At 42.5% G+C, this 21,297-nt stretch overlaps 1 protein-coding gene across 4 annotated transcripts in view; it reads left to right on the top strand.

Annotated features, from left to right (window-relative positions):
- Nucleotides 1-19,180, top strand: part of mmp11a (matrix metallopeptidase 11a) — a 46,425-nt gene extending 27,245 nt beyond the window's left edge. For 2 of the 4 annotated variants that reach the window (XM_047382020.1, XM_047382018.1), the window contains exons 3-9: nt 1,915-2,058; nt 4,965-5,000; nt 6,789-6,922; nt 8,715-8,953; nt 10,768-10,984; nt 11,997-12,257; nt 18,180-19,180. In XM_047382020.1, coding sequence (XP_047237976.1) covers nt 1,915-2,058; nt 4,965-5,000; nt 6,789-6,922; nt 8,715-8,953; nt 10,768-10,984; nt 11,997-12,257; nt 18,180-18,298 — 1,150 coding nt within the window. In that variant the 3' untranslated portion in view covers nt 18,299-19,180. The remainder of the gene's footprint in view (nt 1-1,914; nt 2,059-4,964; nt 5,001-6,788; nt 6,923-8,714; nt 8,954-10,767; nt 10,985-11,996; nt 12,258-18,179) is intronic. The other 2 variants (XM_047382022.1, XM_047382021.1) reach the window with 1 other exon arrangement.
- Nucleotides 19,181-21,297: the final 2,117 nt, after the last annotated feature.

Here is a 21,297-nt window from a genome sequence, read left to right as displayed (position 1 = left end):
GCAGGCATAGTCGATGCCAGGATTAATAGATTATACAACAATATAACCACTTGAAAAAGATTAATGTTAATGTTTAGGAATGTTTAAATCAGACTGCGCCCATATTTAGGGAGTAAAAAGTGTTAAAATCACTTTGGAGTTGTTTTGATGTTTCGACAATCTAGTCTCCCAGCTGTACCTGAATGCAGCGTGGCGGCTCCTGGGAAAACCGCCTCTCATTGACTTGCATGTTATAGACGTGTGGGGTTTGGGTTGATTTGATGCTACAGGTGAGGAATTCAGCTCAGTGCAGAGAGATCTTTGTACTTTATTGCTGGAAGACATAAAGGTTAGAGAGACCATTTGTCAGATCATCTGCTTCCATCTCTCCTGATCTCAGCAACCTTCTGTATCATACCAGCCTTGCACTACATCCATGAACCGTCTCTGAGGTCTTCCTCATTTCCTCCTACCTTGCAGCTCCATGTACAAAACCGTTGGGCCAATATTTCCTTCCAATTCTTCTGTGTACAGTTAAGCCCAAAATGATTCATGCCCCTGGCAAATTTAGGTTTAAAATAACCTTTTAATTTTAGCGAGATGTTTCTTCTGCCTGGAAGAAATGTTGATGCTTTGGAACGGCCCAACCAGAGACATAAATCTGATAGGAAATCTGTGGAGAGAACTAAAGATTAGGGTGATGACAAGGAGGCCCTCCAACCTCAAAGACCTGGAGCTCATTACATAAAGCCAATAAAGGGTATAAATCATTTTTGAACTGCCATTTGTTAAGTAAAAATGTAAATAAAAACTGATAAATTGTTTTCTTCCAACCTAATTTCCTTTCACATTTTTGTTGTCTTTTTAGAGTTGTTTGTTTTATTTCTTTTGTGAAATAAACAAATATTTGTAAATCTGAGTCTGCCAGGGGTGTAAATCATTTCGGCCTTATCTTTATGTCCAGACCATCTCAGCCTCTTCTCCAAACGATGCATCACAGCAGGTCTCATCTCTTTCACTCCTGCATTTATCCACCTGTCACAGATTACCCCTCAATCTGCTCTTCATCCCTTCCACCCTGCCTACACTCTCCTCTTCATCTCTCTTATACTCTACCTACAGGTACATAAATCCATCCACCTTCATTACCTTCTACTGCTTGCAGCTTCTCTGCTCTCCATATCCTCCTCTCAAGCCTCCACTTGTACCTCAAACACAGAGACAAATAAAGGATGCAAAAAAACTGATAAATGAGCATCAGGATACTAAAAAGTTAAGAAAGTGTGTCGAAACTAGTTCTTTTCAGCATTATTCTAATGTTTTTATCATCCAAGTCAAGCTGGAAGGGAAACCAGAACATTTAACCTCTAAATATCACCAATAAACACTGTCTATCTTGTTTGTTTAATCCTTAATGTCTCTATGCAACAGAAAAATTATAGATTGACATCATGGGGCAAAATTACATGATGTGACTACTTCTCTGTGCAATTGGTCTCCTCTGCCAGCTTTATATCACTGCTGCAGAAAAGCTGCAATTAATGCAAGCAGAACATGTTCTGACTGCTCCAGAAAAATGTGAAAACCGTTCCTTTGATTCTCTGAGTCATATCATCTGGCACCTCATCTTGTTAAAAACAAGTCTGCCTTAATACACTGGTCTTTCTTGTGGCTTTTTCTGTTCTCTGTGTTTTTAGAAAAAAAAATGTTTTGCTCCTTTTTTACCCAGATTTGTTTTTAAATGCCAAATTTAGGGTATAAATGTTGCCAGTTTTCCAGTTCTCCCCCTGGGTGGTTTTTATCTGAACTGTCAGGGAGGGGTTCAGTAACAGCACACCTCCTGCCGAGATGAGGCCAGATATCGAGGTCGGTGGTCCCTCCCCGCCGCCCTGCTTCCTGTGTTTGTGTGTTGACACCTGCGCTGGTCTCCTGCAGAATCGTGCGCTTCCCATGGCAGATGGACGAGGAGCAAGTGCGCCGTGTGATTCAGGAAGCGGTGAAGATCTGGAGTGATGTCACACCTCTCACTTTCACCGAGATCCGCAGAGGGACACCCGACATCCGGATCGACTTTTCAAGGTAAAAACACAAACAGGAACCAAAAGGAGATATGTTTCCTATTCATTCTAGTCTGTTCGGACTTTTTACGTTTTATTGCATAAAATGAATTAATCTTGTGCTAAAATATTCCTAAAGTTAAATCACAAACCCTAGCTTCTCGAGCACCAGGACTTCATTAGAGGCAGATTTTCATTTGCGAATTCTGCAAAAACATGAAAGACATCCTAAACAGTCACTGGCTGCTCATTAATGTGAATAAGTGAACAAACTGAGAGGGAATCAATGAATAGGCTCTTCCAGCTCGATTAGCAACCAAATCATCAGCAGCAGTTTGTCAACATTTTAAATCATGCTTACATTAATGTGCTTAGAGATGATTTTCTATGTTTTTGCACAATATAATCTTCAATATAGTTAAGCACGTACAAGTCCAAAAGGGTCCTGAGGATGCTGCCACAGATTTATGTTGCCACCAGTGCGGAGCTTGTTAACCCCATAAGGCTGAAGTTAATTACAGTCATGTTTAAGAATACTTTATTTGTGATTTTGATATCATGCATTTGCAAAATTCCACAGATTGTTAATTTGATAATAGCATATAGAAGTGAACAAGCCACTTTTTCAGTGTTTAACCCTATTTTTCTCCTAGACATAGCTACTGACTGAGCTTTTACTGTGACTAACTCTATGTACTATGTTTTATACTCTAAACTTAGTTTATCTGTTTTTCTGTTTTTTGTTCCAAGATGAAACCACTAAAGGAGCTACAGGGGTTGGACAATGAAACTGAAACACCTGATTTTAGACCTCAATAATTTATTAGTATGGTGTAGGGCCTCCTTTTGCGGCCAATACAGCATCAATTCGTCTTGGGAATGACATATACAAGTCCTGCACAGTGGTCAGAGGGATTTTAAGCCATTCTTCTTGCAGGATAGTGGCCAGGTCACTACGTGATACTGGTGGAGGAAAACGTTTCCTGACTCGCTCCTCCAAAACACCCCAAAGTGGCTCAATAATATTTAGATCTGGTGACTGTGCAGGCCATGGGAGATGTTCAACTTCACTTTCATGTTCATCAAACCAATCTTTCACCAGTCTTGCTGTGTGTATTGGTGCATTGTTATCCTGATACATGGCACCGCCTTCAGGATACAGTGTTTGGACCATTGGATGCACATGGTCCTCAAGAATGGTTCGGTAGTCCTTGGCAGTGACGCGCCCATCTAGCACAAGTATTGGGCCAAGGGAATGCCATGATATGGCAGCCCAAACCATCACAGATCCACCCCCATGCTTCACTCTGGGCATGCAACAGTCTGGGTGGTACGCTTCTTTGGGACTTCTCCACACCGTAACTCTCCTGGATGTGGGGAAAACAGTAAAAGTGGACTCATCAGAGAACAATACATGTTTCACATTGTCCACAGCCCAAGATTTGTGCTCCTTGCACCATTGAAACGGACGTTTGGCATTGGCATGATTGACCAAAGGTTTGGCTATAGCAGCCCGGCCATGTATATTGACCCTGTGGAGCTCCTGATGGACAGTTCTGGTGGAAACAGGAGAGTTGAGGTGCACATTTAATTCTTCCGTGATTTGGGCAGCCGTGGTTTTATGTTTTTTGGATACAATCCGGGTTAGCAACCGAACATCCCTTTCAGACAGCTTCCTCTTGCGTCCACAGTTAATCCTGTTGGATGTGGTTCGTCCTTCTTGGTGGTATGCTGACATTACCATGGATACCGTGGCTCTTGATACATCACAAAGACTTGCTGTCTTGGTCACAGATGCGCCAGCAAGACATGCACCAACAATTTGTCCTCTTTTGAACTCTGGTATGTCACCCATAATGTTGTGTGCATTTCAATATTTTGAACAAAACTGTGCTCTTACCCTGCTAACTGAACCTTCACACTCTGCTCTTACTGGTGCAATGTGCAATCAATGAAGACTGGCTACCAGGCTGGTCCAATTTAGCCATGAAACCTCCCACAATAAATTACAGGTGTTTCAGTTTCATTGTCCAACCACTGTACATCCATTAACATTTACTTTTCCTTCCCATAGAAAGGACTCCTGGATCAGTGCTTCTTTGTGTCTCTGATCTGTTCTCTCAAACCCCCAGTCGGTCGTGGCAGATGGCCGCTCACACTGAGCCTGGTTCTGCTGGAGGTTTCTTCCTGTTAAAAGGGAGTTTTTCCTCTCCACTGTCGCTACATGCATGCTCAGTATGAGGGATTGCTGCAAAGTCAACGCCAGTGACTGTCCACTGTCTCTACATGCTCATCCAGGAGGAGTGAATGCTGCAAGTCACTGACTGGATGCAATCTGCTGGGTTTCCTTAGATAGAAAAACATTTTATCCAATTTGGATAAATAACCGAATCTGACTGTTCGATAGTTAGGATTAATTGGAATGTATGAACCTGACTTGAAAACTGTGTAATTGGATTGAATTGACTTTGTGAAGTGCCTTGAAAGGATATGTGTTGTGAATTGGTGCTATATAAATAAACTGAATTGAATTTAATATAGAATAGACATTTAGGAGTTAATATGCGAATTATAAAAATTTGGCAAAACTGGGCAAGGTGCTTAGTGTGTGGAATATGCATGAACAGGTATTACAGTAACAAGTGAATTTCTCCATTGTGAGATCAATAAACTCTATCCTATCTTATCTTAATTTTTCTTATTAGTGAGATCCAGCCACCTTAGCTACAACAAGAATCAAAGTAGTTTGAGGCAAATTTGCAACAATAGTCTACTGATCTGCATACACGGTGATGCAAAGACTGTTGGAAAAGAAGGGTAGTAAAGAAGACACTTCTGTCTAAGAAAACCATCAAGGACAGACTAGAAATCCTGCAGAAAGTCCAAGGGTGGTCAGAAAAAGACTGGCTTAAAGTTATTTTCTCTTAGGATTCCTCGTTCTGATGGATGTCTGGAGAAGAAAAGGTGAGGGCTACCATGAGTCCTGTGTGATGCCAAATGTGAAGAATCCCTATCCAATCCATGTGGAGCAGGTTCTTATCCAAGGGAATGGGCTTCATTTATATTGGTTATGTTCTGTGGGGTTTCTAGCTTTGTGGAGCACCATGTCACCAGACTAAACTTATAACAAAGTGTTGCAAAAATCAGAACAACAAGAGTTGGAGCTGTGGTCACCAGGTCTAACCCCACTGAGAACCTGTGGTTCTCAAAAAGTAGGTGATGTCAGTCAGTCAGGATTCGGTTCAGAAGTTTATCTCCAGTATCTCAAAGAGACAACAGATAGGATCATAAAAACAGATGAGAAAACCAAAGTGAAATATCTGTGTTGTCTACATCTTGAAAATTAGCGGAAGGAAAAAACTATTTTAGTCTTAAGAAGAAAGACAAAGTATCCGTTTGACCCATCACCAATAATTCTGTCCACAGTTTCTCTTCTGGGAACATTTGTCAGAGTGTCTGGATCAGGTCATTTATCCTTTCTAGAACTTTCAGTTTCCTGCTGTCAGAACCATGTTTGGCTCCTTCCTCTCAACATTTAACTGTAGCAACAAGCCTGACAGTTGATCCGGTGCAGGTCGACTCCATGCTTCTGGTTCTGGTCAGTCGTGTTTGACTTCAGCAGAGACGGACAATGATCAGACCAAGCTTTGTTTATTTGGTGTTCATCTAGTTCAGATGATCTTATGCTTGGAGAATCCTCTGAGATCAGATCCCAGACCCAGAGTTTGAGCAGGGTTTTTTTTTTTTGCTTGAACCCACTTGAACTCTCATCAGGAGGCCTAAAAGAGCTGCGCCCCCTGCAGGCTTCATTTTAAACTATTGAGCTGCTGCTGCTCTGGATAAACAGATCAGCAGGTTCAGAAAAACCGTAACAACCTCTCTGTTTGATATAAACTTTAAATAAAGTTTCCAAGGTGTTATGTTTGCTGCATGTTGCTTTTTGCATCATAGCAGGTAGTGCAGGTTGGAGGCATTTCCTCAGAAAATCATTTTCAGACGTTGTGTGAAGAGGAGACAGATTCTTCTGCTTCATTAGCGAGTGATGCAAAAAAGAAAAATCCTGCTGAAGATTATAAATCAACCCACTGAGAACCTTACAGGTTAAAGAAAACCAATAGAAATATTTGTTGTTGAAACACAATATCAGCTAATAAGAATGATTATAGTGATAAAAGTGAATTTCTGTGAATCTGATCTGTGTTCTGGATAAAATCAGGATCATCTCAGTAAAACCAGCCAAACATTTGAACAGATCGGATCAGATTCTGATGAGCAGATTTGCTACAAAGGATCTACAGAGTTGTGGAGATGAACACTGAGATAATAGAGCAAGAGAGGACAAGCAGGCTCCACTGTGCTGATACTGAAGCTTTATCTGTATCTGCTGACTCGGGGGTTTTATTCTGTAATCATTTCTGGGGTTTCCCTGTTTGAATCATTTCAGTGAATCAAGTCCTGGGCCTGGAAATGTCTTTAGTCTATTTAATGTAATTTACAACTTTATCAAGCCCTTTATCTGATAAAGTGAACTTTAGTTTGAGCTTATTATGGCGTGTGTATTTGAAAGCATTTAAGTTTTTTTATATTCACTTTTTTCAGGGTTTAGATGTTTGTTTTATTTTGTAAAGTGATGATAAAATGCCAGAAAACAGAAGTTGATTTGTCTCTGATGTGTGTGAGTTTGATGTCAGGATGTTGTTTTTTAAAAAGGAAGGCTTTGTTTCTGATAGGGTTTGTTTTATTCACCTGCAGCTACTGGCACGGAGACAACCTCCCGTTTGATGGTCCGGGTGGGATTCTAGCTCACGCCTTCTTCCCAAAAACACATCGACAGGGCGACATTCACTTTGACTATGACGAGTCCTGGACTCTGGGGAACCACATGGGTGAGTTTATGGATCACTTTACTTTGTGTATATTTGTGTTCTTTTTGTTAAATTGTCCAAAACTGGAGAAACAATAAATTCATCTCTGCTCAGAAATACTCCCAGACCTCCTGCCTGGGTCTTGTTGTATTAAGTGTTTCATAAAATCAGCTTATATTTATAAAAATCACATAATGAATGTCTTGTAAATTTCTTATACTGTTGTTTGATATTGCTGGATGAGTCTAGGTTCATATCAGGCTGAAAACCCTACTCTCCCTGAAACAAACAAATCCTACAAGGTCTTATTTTTAGGCAGTAAATAAAATCATAGATTCTAGTATTTGTTGATTGGGAGTTTTCTGTAGCTTTGGACTCACAGTTACTGGTAAAGGCAGTGAGTAAGAGCAGAATTATTCACTGAAGTATGACATCAGTTTGTTTTCTGTCTGACCTTATCAGTTTTTGACAAGGTTGTAGAGGAAATTTGTCCTCACCATTCTTTTCAGTATTGCTTCATTATTTGCATGACCCAGTTTGGACCAAATTTTGGCTGTGGGACAGATGGTCTCACCTTTGACTCCAGATTACTTTGGTATACAGAGTTTATGGTCTATTTAATGATGGATAGAGTGCCCAGGTCCTTGACTGCATATGAAGCCCAAACCATCGCCCCTCCACCACCATGCGTGAGAGTTGATATGAGGTGTTTGTGCTGCTGTATTTGGTTTAGTCCAAATATGGTGCCTTGCATTATAGCCAAACATCTGTACTCTGGTCTCATCTGTCTGAAGGACTCTGGTCTTTTTCTAATTGTCCTCTCAGGAACTTTGACCTTTAAAATGTTAACTGAGGCCTGATTTGGAGCTCTTGTTTTATTTCTATGAGCATTGCACGTTCTGACCTTGGGGTGAGTTTGACATCCACTCCTGATTGGCCGCTGTTTTAAATTATTTACACTTGTAAATAATCTTTCTCTATGTAGAACGATGGACCTCAAATAGTTTTTGAAATATCCTTAGATCATTTCCATATTGATGGGCAGCATTTTCAAGGCCATTGCAAACGTATTTCTACCTTTCCAGCCAACTTTCAGATCTCCTGCTTTTATAGAGGTTGTCACACCGATCCTGTTCAGTTTATCAAGTCATTTCATTAGCATCACCTGGTGTACCTATAAAGGATATGATGTCAGAGAAAGTATTTACATAGACATGGTATCATACATGGCTCCAAAAACACTCTACTCTAATAACACTCTAATAAAGAAAAACAAGGAGGTCAAACAACAAGCCCTGAGGTACACCATGGCTTATCTGAACAATTCAGGGTGCATAATTTGAGTGTAACAAGAGAAATAATAATGTGACGAATGATGAATATATGACCTTCTCCGTTAGATAGGAGATCACCTTTCCAGATGTTTGCAGATCAGTTTGTAACAAAAACTGGACTTCAGCTTCAGTTGATGAGGCTCATTCTGCACCAGATGATCTGTAAAGCTGTCCTAAGCATCTCTTTCAATAATTATTGCATATTTGTTTGTTACAATTGTAATTTGTACAAAGTGTTTATCATGAGACATGCTAAAATATATGCTAACTCTACCTAAAGGTAAACATGTCAGACACTTGCCTGCATCATGTGAGCAGATAACTGAGTACAGGTGTGTGTCATCAGGTAAAGGGACTTTTTCACTTGGACCCAGTTGGCTCAGATAGTCTCCTTCTCAAACAAGGACAAAACAAACACTCTCACTTGTTTTCAGACCCCGTATGAACCAGGTGTGCATCCTTTCCCCTCCTCCCTGCAGGTACAGACCTTCTGCAGGTTGCCGCCCATGAGTTTGGCCATGTCCTGGGCCTGCAGCACTCGCGTAAGCCAAAATCCATCATGTCCGCGTATTACTCCTTCTCTTACCCACTGAGGCTGAGTGAGGACGACAGGCAAGGGATCCAGTACCTGTATGGAGCTCAACCACAGGTTCTGCCCCCACCGCCAGCCCCAGCACCAAGGGCTCCGCCAACCAAAACAGAGACCAACGAGCTTAATGTGAGTGCAGCTAGTTTACAGATTACATCATTAGTAATCCATGTAATCAGTCATATTATTGTATGACTCAGATGAACTTAAAATGCACGTGCATAATTTGCTTTTTAAGACTCAAACATGACACAAGAGGATTTAGGCTCCATAATAAAGCAGAGGCAGCCTGTTTTATTCCTGTTACAAGGTGAGATTAAACGAACAACAAGTTCCAGATTCAGAACCTGACCAACAGTCTTTAGGTGAGAAACTAAGAAATTACTGTCCTGACTAAGGCATGGGACGATTTTTGTATAGCAAAATTCAGCAAGAAGACAATTCAAAGTCCTTTACATGATGCAAACTAAAGCAAGGAAAACATATTAAAAAGTATACAGCAATGGCATAATAAAGGAAAGTCAAGAAAAGTTGGACTACAGACTGAAATTGATGATGTTTAACAGTCAGAAAAAGCTCTAAACAAATCGGGTTTAACCTGAATTTAAAAGAACTCAGGGATTCATTTCTGGGAGTTTGTTCCAGATTAATGGAGCATAAGAACTGATTGCTGCTTCTCCATGTTTGGTTCTGATTCTGGGGATGCAAAGTAGACTGGAACCAGAAGACCTGAGTGGTCTGGAAGGTTGATATAACAGCAATAGATCTTTAATGTATTTTGGTGCTAAGCCATTTAGTGACTCACAAACTATAACATAAGTATTTTAAAGTCTATTCTATGAGGTCCAGGGAGCAGGTGGAAGGACTTCAGAACTGGGCTAAAGTTCTCAAGTTTCTAAGTTCTAGTGAGGATCAGGCAGCAGTGCTCTGGATCAGCTGCAGCTGTCTGATCCACTTTTTAGGCAGACCAGTGAAGACACTGTTGCAGTAATCAATTCTACTAAAGATGAACACGTGGATGTGTTTTTACAGATCCTGCAGGGACATTAGTCCTTTAATCCTGGAATTGTTCTTCAGGTGACAGAAGGATGACTTAGTGATTGTCTTTTTGTGTCTCTAACGCCATGGGCGGTTCTAGACAGGGCCAACTGGGGCCACTGCCCCTGTAGAACTGGTCCTGACCCCTGCTATAGCGCCTGCACTGAAGACATAACACAAAATCAGTTTCTTATGATAATATGCGCTGGCACAGAAACCATACCTGATTCGTCCATTGGACCTTTTTTTGTACCTGTACAGTTTTACTTTAACAAGAATAAAAAATTAAGGTGTTTCACTTTTAGCTTCAGCCATACTGATATAGGATCACAGTTTTCATCTGCTAGATCAGGGGTCTGTAACCTGCAGCTCCAGAGCTGCTAGTGGCTCTGTGGCTCACTAAATATACGAAACAACGAAATATCGCCCTTTTTTTTGGTTCTGTGCCCCAATGAAAAAACATTGGCCCGTCCCTGGCACCCCTGGTAAATTGGTTCTAGAACCGCCACTATCTGAAGGTTCAGCTCTGAGTCCATCACTACACCCAGATTTCAGGTCTGATCAGTGGTTTCCAGCTGTAGTAACTGAAGCTGTGTGCTGACTCTTGATCGCTCCAAAAATAATGACTTCAGTTTTGTTTTTTTCAACAGAAGAAAGTTCTTGCACCTCCAAGCCCTTGATTTGTTTTATGCATATAGCCAACATTTTAATGAATAATTGCTCTTTACTCAGGTCTAGCAAACATGAGTTCGTAACTTGCTGAACAACAGCTACGCTACACCTGGCCTTTCGTCAGGTGGGAGTCAAAAGGAAGACCTCATTATCTCTTCCTCCACAATAATAATAGTCTTGCTGTTGTGTTTTTCTGTATGCAGAATTGATTGCGCACTGTGTTTTATTTCCAGCCCGACGCCTGCCACACCAACTTCGATGCCGTGTCGATGATCCGAGGGGAACTGTTCTTCTTTAAGTCGGGCTACGTTTGGAGGATCAGGGATCCTGGAGGATCGGGCCGTCTGGAGAGCGGGTACCCGGCGCTGGCATCCCGACACTGGAAGGGGATCCCGAGTAAGATCGACGCCGCTTTCGAGGACAAGTCAGGGAATATTTGGTTCTTTCAAGGTGAGGAGCATCTACGGTGATTAAGGTGCATTTATGGTGTTTATGGTTTCATGTGAGTTGGCTGTTTTTACAGAAAATGCTGCTTTATATGAACTTTCAACCAGAACATTTCAGGACAAATGCTGAATTTTTAGCTGCGTCATGGAAATCTGACAAACCTATTCTTAACTTTTTCCAGCAATGTTGAAACCCTAGAACAAACAAATAGACACTGGTCGCCATGGTGACTCCCATGTTTCCTGGGAAGCCCACAGCACTACAAACAGAAACAGAATATCATCCTCAACTGTTACTGAGCAGAAAATCTGTGTGTTTTTTTAGGCCCTAGTTGCCTTTATTTTTACATTTTTCCAAAAGTGAACTGACTGGGAAACGGGTGAAGAGAGGAGGAAGACCTATGGCGGATGTTAACGGGCCGGGACTCAAACCCGTGACAAGGACCAAGGCCTCCGTACATGGGTGGTGTCCTCTACTCCTGCGCCAAAGCTGCGCTCCGTTAAAACATACTTGACCTCTGAGTACGAGACCTGTCTGCTGGTCACACGTACATCTTTATGTGTCTACAGTACTGTATGTAGGAGAAATGATTTGAATGAACAAATGCCTACATTTCAATGTGTACTTTTTACAAATAAATTGAAATTTAGTGTTAATCAAAGGGTTTCTGAATATTTCTCAGGTTTATTATCTAGTGTTTTACATCATCACACTTTAAGCCGACCATTCTGAGGGAATATCCTGAAAAAAACTCTGATTGTGTAAAAACTGTAAATGGTCCAACTCTGGAACTGTTAGAAATCTCAGTGTTTCTACTGTGAAGTATGGCTGAGCTGTGGCGCTTCAAAGAGGTCTGGGTTTTCTCATTTCTTTCACCAAAACACCATTATTGTCTTTAGGGATATAATGTTATGTTTTGGTACCTTAACGAAGCATCGGCTGCGCAAACAGTGGTAAGAAAAGAGGAAATGAAAATGAAATTCAGATTTAAGTGTTTTTTTTTGGGTCTCCGCAGGCGATAACTACTGGGTGTTTGATGCCGAGATGCCCATCAGGGGACCTGAGTCCATCAGGAGTCTAGGGTTATCCGTACCCAGCATCCAGGCCACACTTCGCTGGGGTCACGACCCTAACTACAACACCTACTTCTTCAAGTCCGGTAGCTACTGGAGGTTCAGTCCCCGTGAGAACCGGGTCGAGTCCCCCCACCCACGCAGCATGCAGTACTGGAGCGGCATCCCTGAGGATGTGGATGCTGCCTTCAGGGACCTACACGGTACGAAGGAGAAAATGCTTTTTCGTCTACAGTATTTAACCTATGATGTTGCTGCAGTCAAACTTTAATACTGAGAACCAATTTAAAACTGGATCAATCAGAACAGTGTCGTGCACAGACATTTTGGGGGGCAGGTGCTCAAGTGGAGAAAAAGGGCACCTTGTGCAGCACATGGAGCTGTCGGCTGCCTTTGTAGTGTGAGATTTATTACAGGCACAACATGAACATAATTTATACGTATTTCTAAGCACCCACAAAACAAACTGTCCTGTGTGTTGAAGGGAAATGAACACCCAGGAAAAAAAACTCAAAACAAGAATGCATTTGACAAAATTCTTAAGATTAATAAGGCAACAAAATGATCATAAAGTTAGATTACTGATTCACAACATGAACTTCCTGAGTCAAACTTGAAACTTACGTTATCCTTCATTTTTTTTCTTTTTACACACTGAGCACAACGTGTTTGTCTTGACTATATCATTCTGTAGTTTTATCACAAAATGTCTTCTGCATCAAATAACCTTATGTTGTAGCAAAGCAGGTTACACTGGCAAATTTACCAGGTAGGTCACACTAAATGAGTTATCTTCAGTAACCAGTGACCATTCTACAGCGTAAATCAACTATACCCAGAAAATAAGTTATAAAATCTTTATAGTCAAAATTAAACCAACATCAGAGAATATTATCATAAGAAGAATCATCTATACTTCTGCATGTAGCCAGTGTGATTTATGACAGAAATTGTTCTTAGAGAATAAAAATTAATGAGATTACAAGTCCTGAGAACTGATAAGATGTCTGCTATTTAGAAATTAAAATACTCTGATCACATTATAATTTTTACACACACAGAAGTAGAAAATACAACTTAGCCTACATGCCCCACATTTACTGAACTTTATTAAAAGTATTTTAGTAGTGTATGAATTGTAATATTAACCAGCTCATTTGGCCGTATTTCCAATAAAAAAAAAAACATGTGTCAAACAGAAGTCATCATGGACCATTATAGCAAATGTAATACCGACATCTATGAGATAGATTTGAATTTATTTTAGCCAGCCTGTCGGCAGGGCAGGGCTCTATCTGACGGTGGAGGGGAGGAGAGAAGAGGTAAGCTGGACCAGCGCAGGTCCAACTCTCCGCTCTGCACGCAGCCCGTCTCCGTTGAGAGACACACCAGGCGGGACACGTATGTGTGTTGGTGAAGGGGAGAGGATTTCAAAACGTGGGGCACTGGTATTATAGGGCTTTAAATTCAGACATTTTTCCTTGGGCCCCACACTATACACTGTAAAAAAAAAAGATTTCAGGAGGGCACTTTTTCCTCCAAAGGATAAAAGGGAAGGTGCTCTAGCACCACTTAGCGTCTATCTGTGCACGTCCCTGCATCAGAACCTGTTACAAACAGTCTGTTCCCATTTCTCTAGCCGAATCCCTCAAACATATAAAGCTGTTTGTTGGAAACATGATGCACCTCATCGGTCCTTTCAGGTACTGACCCTGTCATAGACCCTTTAGCAAATTACGAATTACTCCTTTAATCATTTAGCATATATACTGTCGCAGTCCTTTAATTTGAAAAGGTCCATTTGAGTTTGAAAACATAAATTCAGTTTTTCAGAATCAGAATCAGAAAAGCTTTATTGCCAAGTACGTTTTTGGACATACAAGGAATTTGTTTTGGTGTAGTTGGTGCAATACAATACAAATTAAACAGTATTATCATATCTACAATATAATATTATTGCTGTCTTTAATTTTAATGTAAGCTTTTATTTTTATAAAATAAAAACTGCTTTTTAAATTGGATAAACCTGAGAAGAATGTCATTTATTTCCATTAAAATGTAAAGTCTTAACGTGTGTAAGGTTTCTTTTGAAGATGAAAAATTCAAAGTTTTAATAGATATATCTCACAAAAGTCAGTACACCCCTGAACGGATGGAGAGACGAATGATTGGACCTAATATTCAGCGTTATTACACAGTTTAGAAGTATGAACAAGTCTTGATTTAAATACTTTCCAGCTTTGAATAAGAATAAAAGAAGAAAATAAAGTGAGTACACCCCTCACATTTTTGTAAAAAATAATTTTATCTTTTCATGGGACAACAATGAAAATAAGATTCATTCAAACAGCATAAAGTAGTCAGTGTAGGGCCTGTATAACAGTGTAAATTTGCTTTCCTCTCAAAATAACAAATAGCCATTAATGTCTAAACAGCTAGCAACAAAAGTGAGTACACCCCTATGTGAAAATGTCCAAATTGTGGCAAAATTAGCCATTTTCCCTCCCTTGTGTCATGTGACCTGTTACAAGGTCTCAAGTGTGAATTGGGAGCAGGTGTTACCTTGCACACTCTCTCTTTCTGGTCACTGGAAGTTCAACATGGCCCCTCATGGCCTCATGGCCCAGTGCTGCCAGCATTACTGCAGAGGCTGAGGGGGGGCAGCCTGTTAGTACTCAGACCATACGTCAGACACTGCATCAAATTAGTCTACATGACTGTCGTCCCAGAAGGAAGCCATCATGGAGGAGTGGAGGACTCCAGTAGGAACCTGTGAAGTTCTAGAGAACTCCAGGCTCAGGAAAGTTAAGGCAGGGCTGGAAAATAATGGTGGCCACAAAACATATTGACACTTTTGGCTCCATTTGGACATTTTCACTTAGGGGTGTACTTACTTTTGTTGCCAGCAGTTTAGACATTAATGGCTGTGCTTTTAGTTATTTTGAGGAGACAGCAAATTTCCAGTTATACAAGGTGAACACTGACTAGTTTATATTGCATTTTCAGTGTCTTATGTTCAGTGTTGTCTCATGAAAAGATAATACAATATTCACAGAATGTAAGGGGTGTACTTCAATTCAGTTTCAGTTTTCAATTCAGTTTATTTATATAGCGCCAATTCAGTTATTTATTCAAATTGGATAAAAAGTTTTTCTGTCTAAGGAAACCCAGCAGATTGCATCCAGTCAGTGACTTGCAGCATTCACTCCTCCTAGATGAGCATGTAGAGACAGTGGACAGTCACTGGTGTACTTTCTATGGGAAGGAAAAGTAAATGTTAATGGATGTAGCTCCTTTAGTCGTTTCACCTAGAAAGAAAGAACAGATAAACTCTGAGCCAGTTTTCAAGGTTAGAGTCTGAAAGAGAGCACATAGAGTTAGTCACAGTAGAAGCTCAGTCAATCACCATGTCCCCTCCTTGAACCGCCACCTTAACGTGGTGGAGGGGTTTGAGTGCTCAAATGATCCTAGAGGCTATGTTGTCTGGGGCTTAAATGCCCCTGGTAGGGTCTCCCATGGCAAACAGGCTCTAGGTGACGGGTCAGACAAAGAGCGGTTCAAGAACCCCTCATGACGACGATTAAATCGAGGCACGTGACGTCGCCCGGTACGGCGGAGCTGGGGTCTCACCCTGGAGCCAGGCCTGGGGTTGGGACTCGTAGGAGAGCGCCTGGTGGCCGGGTTGCTCCTCGCGGGACCCGGCCAGGCCAAGCCCGAATGAGAGACGCGAGGCCATCCCCCAGTGGGCCCACCACCTGCAGGGGGAACCGTGAGGGACCGGTGCAAAGAAGATTGGGCGGCGGACGAAGGTGGGGACCTCAGCGACCCGATCCCCGGATGCTTAGGCTGGCTCTAGGGATGTGGAATGTCACCTCGCTGGGGGGGAAGGAGCCTGAGCTTGTGCGGGAGGTCGAGAGATATTGAGAACCCATCTCCTTGAGAGAGGCTGGACTCTCTTCTACTCTGGAGTGGCCCACGGGGAGAGGCGGCGGGCTGGGTTTGCTTGTTGCCCCCCAGCTCAGCCGTCTCGTGTTGGGGTTTACCCCGGTGGATGAGAGGGTCACATCCCTGCGCCTTTGGGTTGGGGACTGTTGTTTCGGCCTACGGGCCGAGCAGTAGTGCGGAGTACCTGGCCTTCTTGGCGTCCCTGTCAGGGGTGCTGGATAGTCCCCCTCCCGGGGACTCCATTAGTCTGCTGGGGGACTTCAACCCCCATGTGGGAAACGACAGTGACACCTGGAGAGGCGTGATCAGGAGGAATGGCCTCCCCGATCTGAATCCAAGTGGTGTTTTGTTATTGGACTTCTGTGCTAGTCACGGATTGTCCATAATGAACACCATGTTCAAACATAAGGATGTCCATCACTGTGACTGTGGCTCAGTAGGAAGAGTAGTCGTCTTGCAATCAGAAGGTTGTGGGTTTGATTCCAGATTCCTCCTGCCATATGTCAATGTGCCCCTGGGCAAGGCACTTAACCTCAAATTGCCTACCGATCTGCGTATCGGTGTATGAATGTGTGAGCGTTAGTGAGTGCGATTGGGTGAATGTGGCTCTAGTGTAAAGCGTTTTGAGTGGTCTGTATGACTGGAAAGGCGCTATATCAGTTCAGTCCATTTACCATTTACCATCAGTGCACTTGGCACCAGGACACCCTAGGCAGGAGGTCAATGATCGACTTTGTTGTCGTATCATCAGACCTTCGGTCGCACGTTTTGGACACTCGGGTGAAGAGAGGGGCTGAGCTGTTCACTGATCACCACCTGGTGGTGAGTTGGATCCGCTGGAGGAGGAAAAAGCCGGACAGACTTGGCAGACCCAAGCGCATAGCGAACGTCTGCTGGGAACGCCTGGCGGAGCCCTTGGCCAGGGATGTATTCAACTCCCACCTCCGGGAGAGCTTTGACCAGATTCCGGGGGATGTTGGAGACATAGAGTCCGAGTGGACCATGTTCTCCGCATCTATTGTCGATGCTGCTGCCCGTAGCTGCGGCGGTAAGGTCTGCGGTGCCCATCGCGGCGGCAATCCCCGAACCTGGTGGTGGACACCGGCAGTAAGGGATGCTGTTAAGCTGAAGAAGGAGTCCTATCGGCTGTGGTTGGCTTGTGGGACTCCTGAGGCGGCTGACGGGTACCGTGAGGCCAATCGTGCCGCGGACCGGGCTGTGGCAGAGGCAAAAACACAGGCCTGGGAGGAGTTTGGTGAGGCCATGGAGAAGGACTGCCGGTTGGCCTCAAAGCGATTCTGGCAAACCGTCCGGCGCCTCAGGAGGGGGAAGCAGTGCTTCGCCAACACTGTTTACAGTGGGGATGGGAGTCTGCTGACCTCAACTGGGGACATTATCGGGTGGTGGAAGGAGTACTTTGAGGCTCTCCTCAATCCTGCCATCATGCATTCAGTGGTGGAAACAGAGGCTGGGGACTCGGGGTTGGATTCTTTGATCACCCAGGCTGAAGTCACCGAGGTGGTTAAAAAGCTCTGCGGTGGCAAGGCTTCGGGGGTGGATGAGATCTGCCCTGAGTACCTCTAGTCTCTGGATGTTGTGGGGCTGTCATGGTTGACACGCCTCTTCAACATTGCGTGGTGGTCGGAGACAGTGCCTCTGGACTGGCAGACTGGGGTGGTGGTCCCCCTTCAGAAGAAGGGTGACCGGAGGGTGTGTTTCAACTACAGGGGGATCACACTAGAATTTTAAATGCTATTCTGGATTTAACAGGGAGCCAATGAAGGGAAGCTAAAATAGGAGAAATATGATCTCTCTTTTTAATTTTCATCAGAACTCTTGCTGCAGCATTTTGAATCAGCTGAAGGCTTTTAACTGCATTTTGTGGACATCCTGATTGTAACGAATTACAATAGTCCAGCCTTGAAGTAACAAATGCATGGACTAGTTTTGTACTAACTTGTACTAACTTTTCTTAGATACTGTGATTATTTCCCAACAAATAATCAAAGGCTTAAACTTGGTTTTACTCACTTTCCAGCTACTTTGTTGGTTCTGCTGGTTTTAACACACAGATGAGATTTTATGGTGTCAAACCTTCATCTGTTCTGCAGCGGGAATGCTTACCATCTTCCTCAGGTTCAGGGAAAAATAAAATGATCTGTTTTTGCTCCTCTTTGCAGGCTTCGCCCACTTTATCCGAGGACGTCAGTACTGGAAGTTTGATCCTGTCGGCATGAACTCGTTGGAAGGCTACCCTCGCTACATCGGTGTGGATTTCTTTGGGTGCAGGAATGAGTGAGTCTGTAAGGAATCACGTATCCTGACTCCTTTCACAATGGAAAGAAAACTGCAGACTCACGAGGACGAGATCTTTACACCTGGTTATGCTTCACTGCATTTATTGACACTCGATCGATTTACACCTTCTTCTCAGGAAAAAAAACCCCGTAACCTTCCCTTAGATCTGACACTTCCTGTGCAGCTCTACTCATATTTATTTTTGCACAGTTTTGTGTCAGCACAGGCCTGAGACCCTGGATTCAGTCTCACCTGAGCCAGAAGCTGTTTTACAAACTGTTGAACTCAGTGTTAGATGTTTCAGTTTATGCTTTCATCAACAACATGCCTCAGAGTGTTTGAGGAGTGATGTCAGACTTACAGCAGCTTTTAGGAGGGGTTTAACTCCAAACATCCAGCGGGTAGATGGTAATGTTCAGTCACGATTTACTGTTCGTTACAGTTATTGAAACAATCAGAATCAGATTAAGAGGCTTTTACACTGGATTTGGATGAAATGGGCCAAAGCAAGACTGTTGAGTCCTGTTTTGGTCTTTGCAGAGTCTGTTGAAGTCTTTTCTGGGTCTTTTAAGGTCTCTACATTGTCTTGTTGAGGTTTTTGCAGGATCTTATTATGGTCTTTGCAAGGTCTTGTTAAGGTCTTTGTACCATTTTGTGGGAGTCCTCTGGGTTGCATTATGAATGATATGATTCAATATGAATGAAGTGGGATATTTTCACAGAGTTTAGGATAGGGCTGCAGCTACCGAATTATTTAGTTATCAATTCAGTTTATTTATATAGCGCCAATTCACAACACATGTTGTCTCAAGGCACTTCACAAAAGTCAGGTACAAACATTCCAATTAATCCTAACCATTGAACAGTGCAGTCAGAGTTAGCTTTTTATTCAAATTGGATAAAAAGTTTTTCTGTCTTAGGAAACCCAGCAGATTGCATCCAGTCAGTGACTTGCAGCATTGACTCCTCCTGGATGAGCATGCAGAGACAGTAGACAGTCACTGGTGTTAACTTTGCAGCAATCCCTCATACTGAGCATGCATGTAGCGACAGTGGAGAGGAAAAACTCCCTTTTAACAGGAAGAAACCTCCAGCAGAACCAGGCTCAGTGTGAGCGACCATCTGCCACGACCGACTGGGGATTTGAGAGAACAGAGCAGAGACACAAAGAGAACAAAGAAGCACTGATCCAGGAGTACTTTCTATGGGAAGGAAAAGTAAATGTTAATGGATGTAGCTCATTTAGGCGTTCCATCTAGAAAGAAAGAACAGATAAACTCTGAGCCAGTTTTCAAGGTTAGAGTCTGAAAGAGAGCACATAGAGTTAGTCACAGTAGAAGCTCAGTCAGTAGCCATGTCTAAGAGAGAGAAAGGGTTAAACACTAAAAGACAGGGCCATGTGGATCATCGATAGAGGGTGAGCATTAGTTGCTGCCAGCAGAAGCTCGGACGATGCCCCCCTCCAGAAAGGTGTCACAGGTAGACACAGAGCCTGGCCAGATGTAGCTTCTAGGAAGAGAAAAGAGAGAACAAGGTTAAAAGCTGAAATAACAGCAAATAATCCAAAATTGGAGAGTAGTGTGAGAATGTAGCAAAGAGGGTGAAAGTGGTCATTATGTCCTCCAGCAGCCTAAGCCTATAGCAGCATAACTACAGAGATAGTTTCAGTTCAGATTATTTAATTAAACAGTGCTTATTTACAACAATGTCGTCTCAAGGACCCCCACAAAGGGTCCCACTGATGGTCATTGTTATACTAAAAACCCCAAGGATTGGGATACCTCCCTCTGTCAGACTGATTATAACCATTGGAAAAGAGAAGGGGTCATACAGGTAGCAGAAATGGAGGGTGTGTTTGCACCTCAACCATAACTGAGCCGGTAATCGAGTATTCTATCGAGTACTCAGATGATTAATCGAGTAATTGGATATAAAATTGGTACAATCTGCAGGTTTTTCAGTTAACTACTTAAGCTTTTCATGAATAATAGAAAGACATGAAAGAGAAAACGAAAATAAACCAACAATTAAATTCCTTTTTTTAAATCAACATTTTGTTGCTACAACACATCATGTAAACATGAACATGTGTAGCAAAGGATGCATCTGCACCACAAAAACTGCATTAAGTTTCACTTGCCTATTGCATTCTAAAGAGTTTTTTTTTAACATTTAAAAAGCATTATGTTATAAAAAAGGACATTTGTAAATCTAAAATACAGGCATAATAAATACTGCCTTTTATATTTCAAACCTCACTTTGTTTCCTTGTGAACACGAAGGGTCACGTTCTGCAGACAAGGTTCTGTCAGTTAAAGACGTCTTTTTGATGCACTTTCAAAGTGTGACTTGATGATCAACACTCGAAGTAGTCGCAGGAGTGGGGGATCTGCTGCTGTGGTAGATGTTCCCTTCATCAGGTGTTGCAGCATCGAGGACGTTCTATTATGCTTATTCAGTTCTACTGGTGACCTGTCCAGGGTTACCCCACCTCTCGCCCCTAGACTGCTGGAGATAGGCACCAGCTCCCCCGCGACCCCGTACGGAAGGATTGGGTATAGGAAATGGATGGATGGATGATTCAGTTCTTCAGTGCACATAATTGGCTGTTTTCTCAACACAAATGCCCACCCAGCCAATTAGCTCAGCTATAACAATATAATGCACAAGATTATAATCTTAACAATTTTGCCTTTTACCAGCTTTAGGTAGAAAGCTACGTAGCAGCAGTTCTAAAACATGATCCTGGACAGAAGGTACGGACACGGTAATCCACTCAGCTCCTCTCACTGCAGCACCTTCCTTTGTATCATATTAGAGCTGGAGTAGCATGCTGAGATGCAGTACATCAACACAGCTCTGCAGAATGTTGAGAGGATGTTGATAATCCTAAATCAATACAGATTTGGTATTTTTAATGCTTCACATAACAAACTTAACAACAGGCATATAACAGTGTTATTTTACAAATGCATTTGTGCAGCATTGTGCTTATGGTTG

This window comes from Girardinichthys multiradiatus, chromosome 12 (genome assembly GCF_021462225.1).
Source record: "Girardinichthys multiradiatus isolate DD_20200921_A chromosome 12, DD_fGirMul_XY1, whole genome shotgun sequence".
NCBI lineage: Eukaryota > Metazoa > Chordata > Actinopteri > Cyprinodontiformes > Goodeidae > Girardinichthys > Girardinichthys multiradiatus.
Note: the sequence above shows the minus strand (reverse complement) of the source record. Positions and strands in the feature narration are given on the sequence as shown.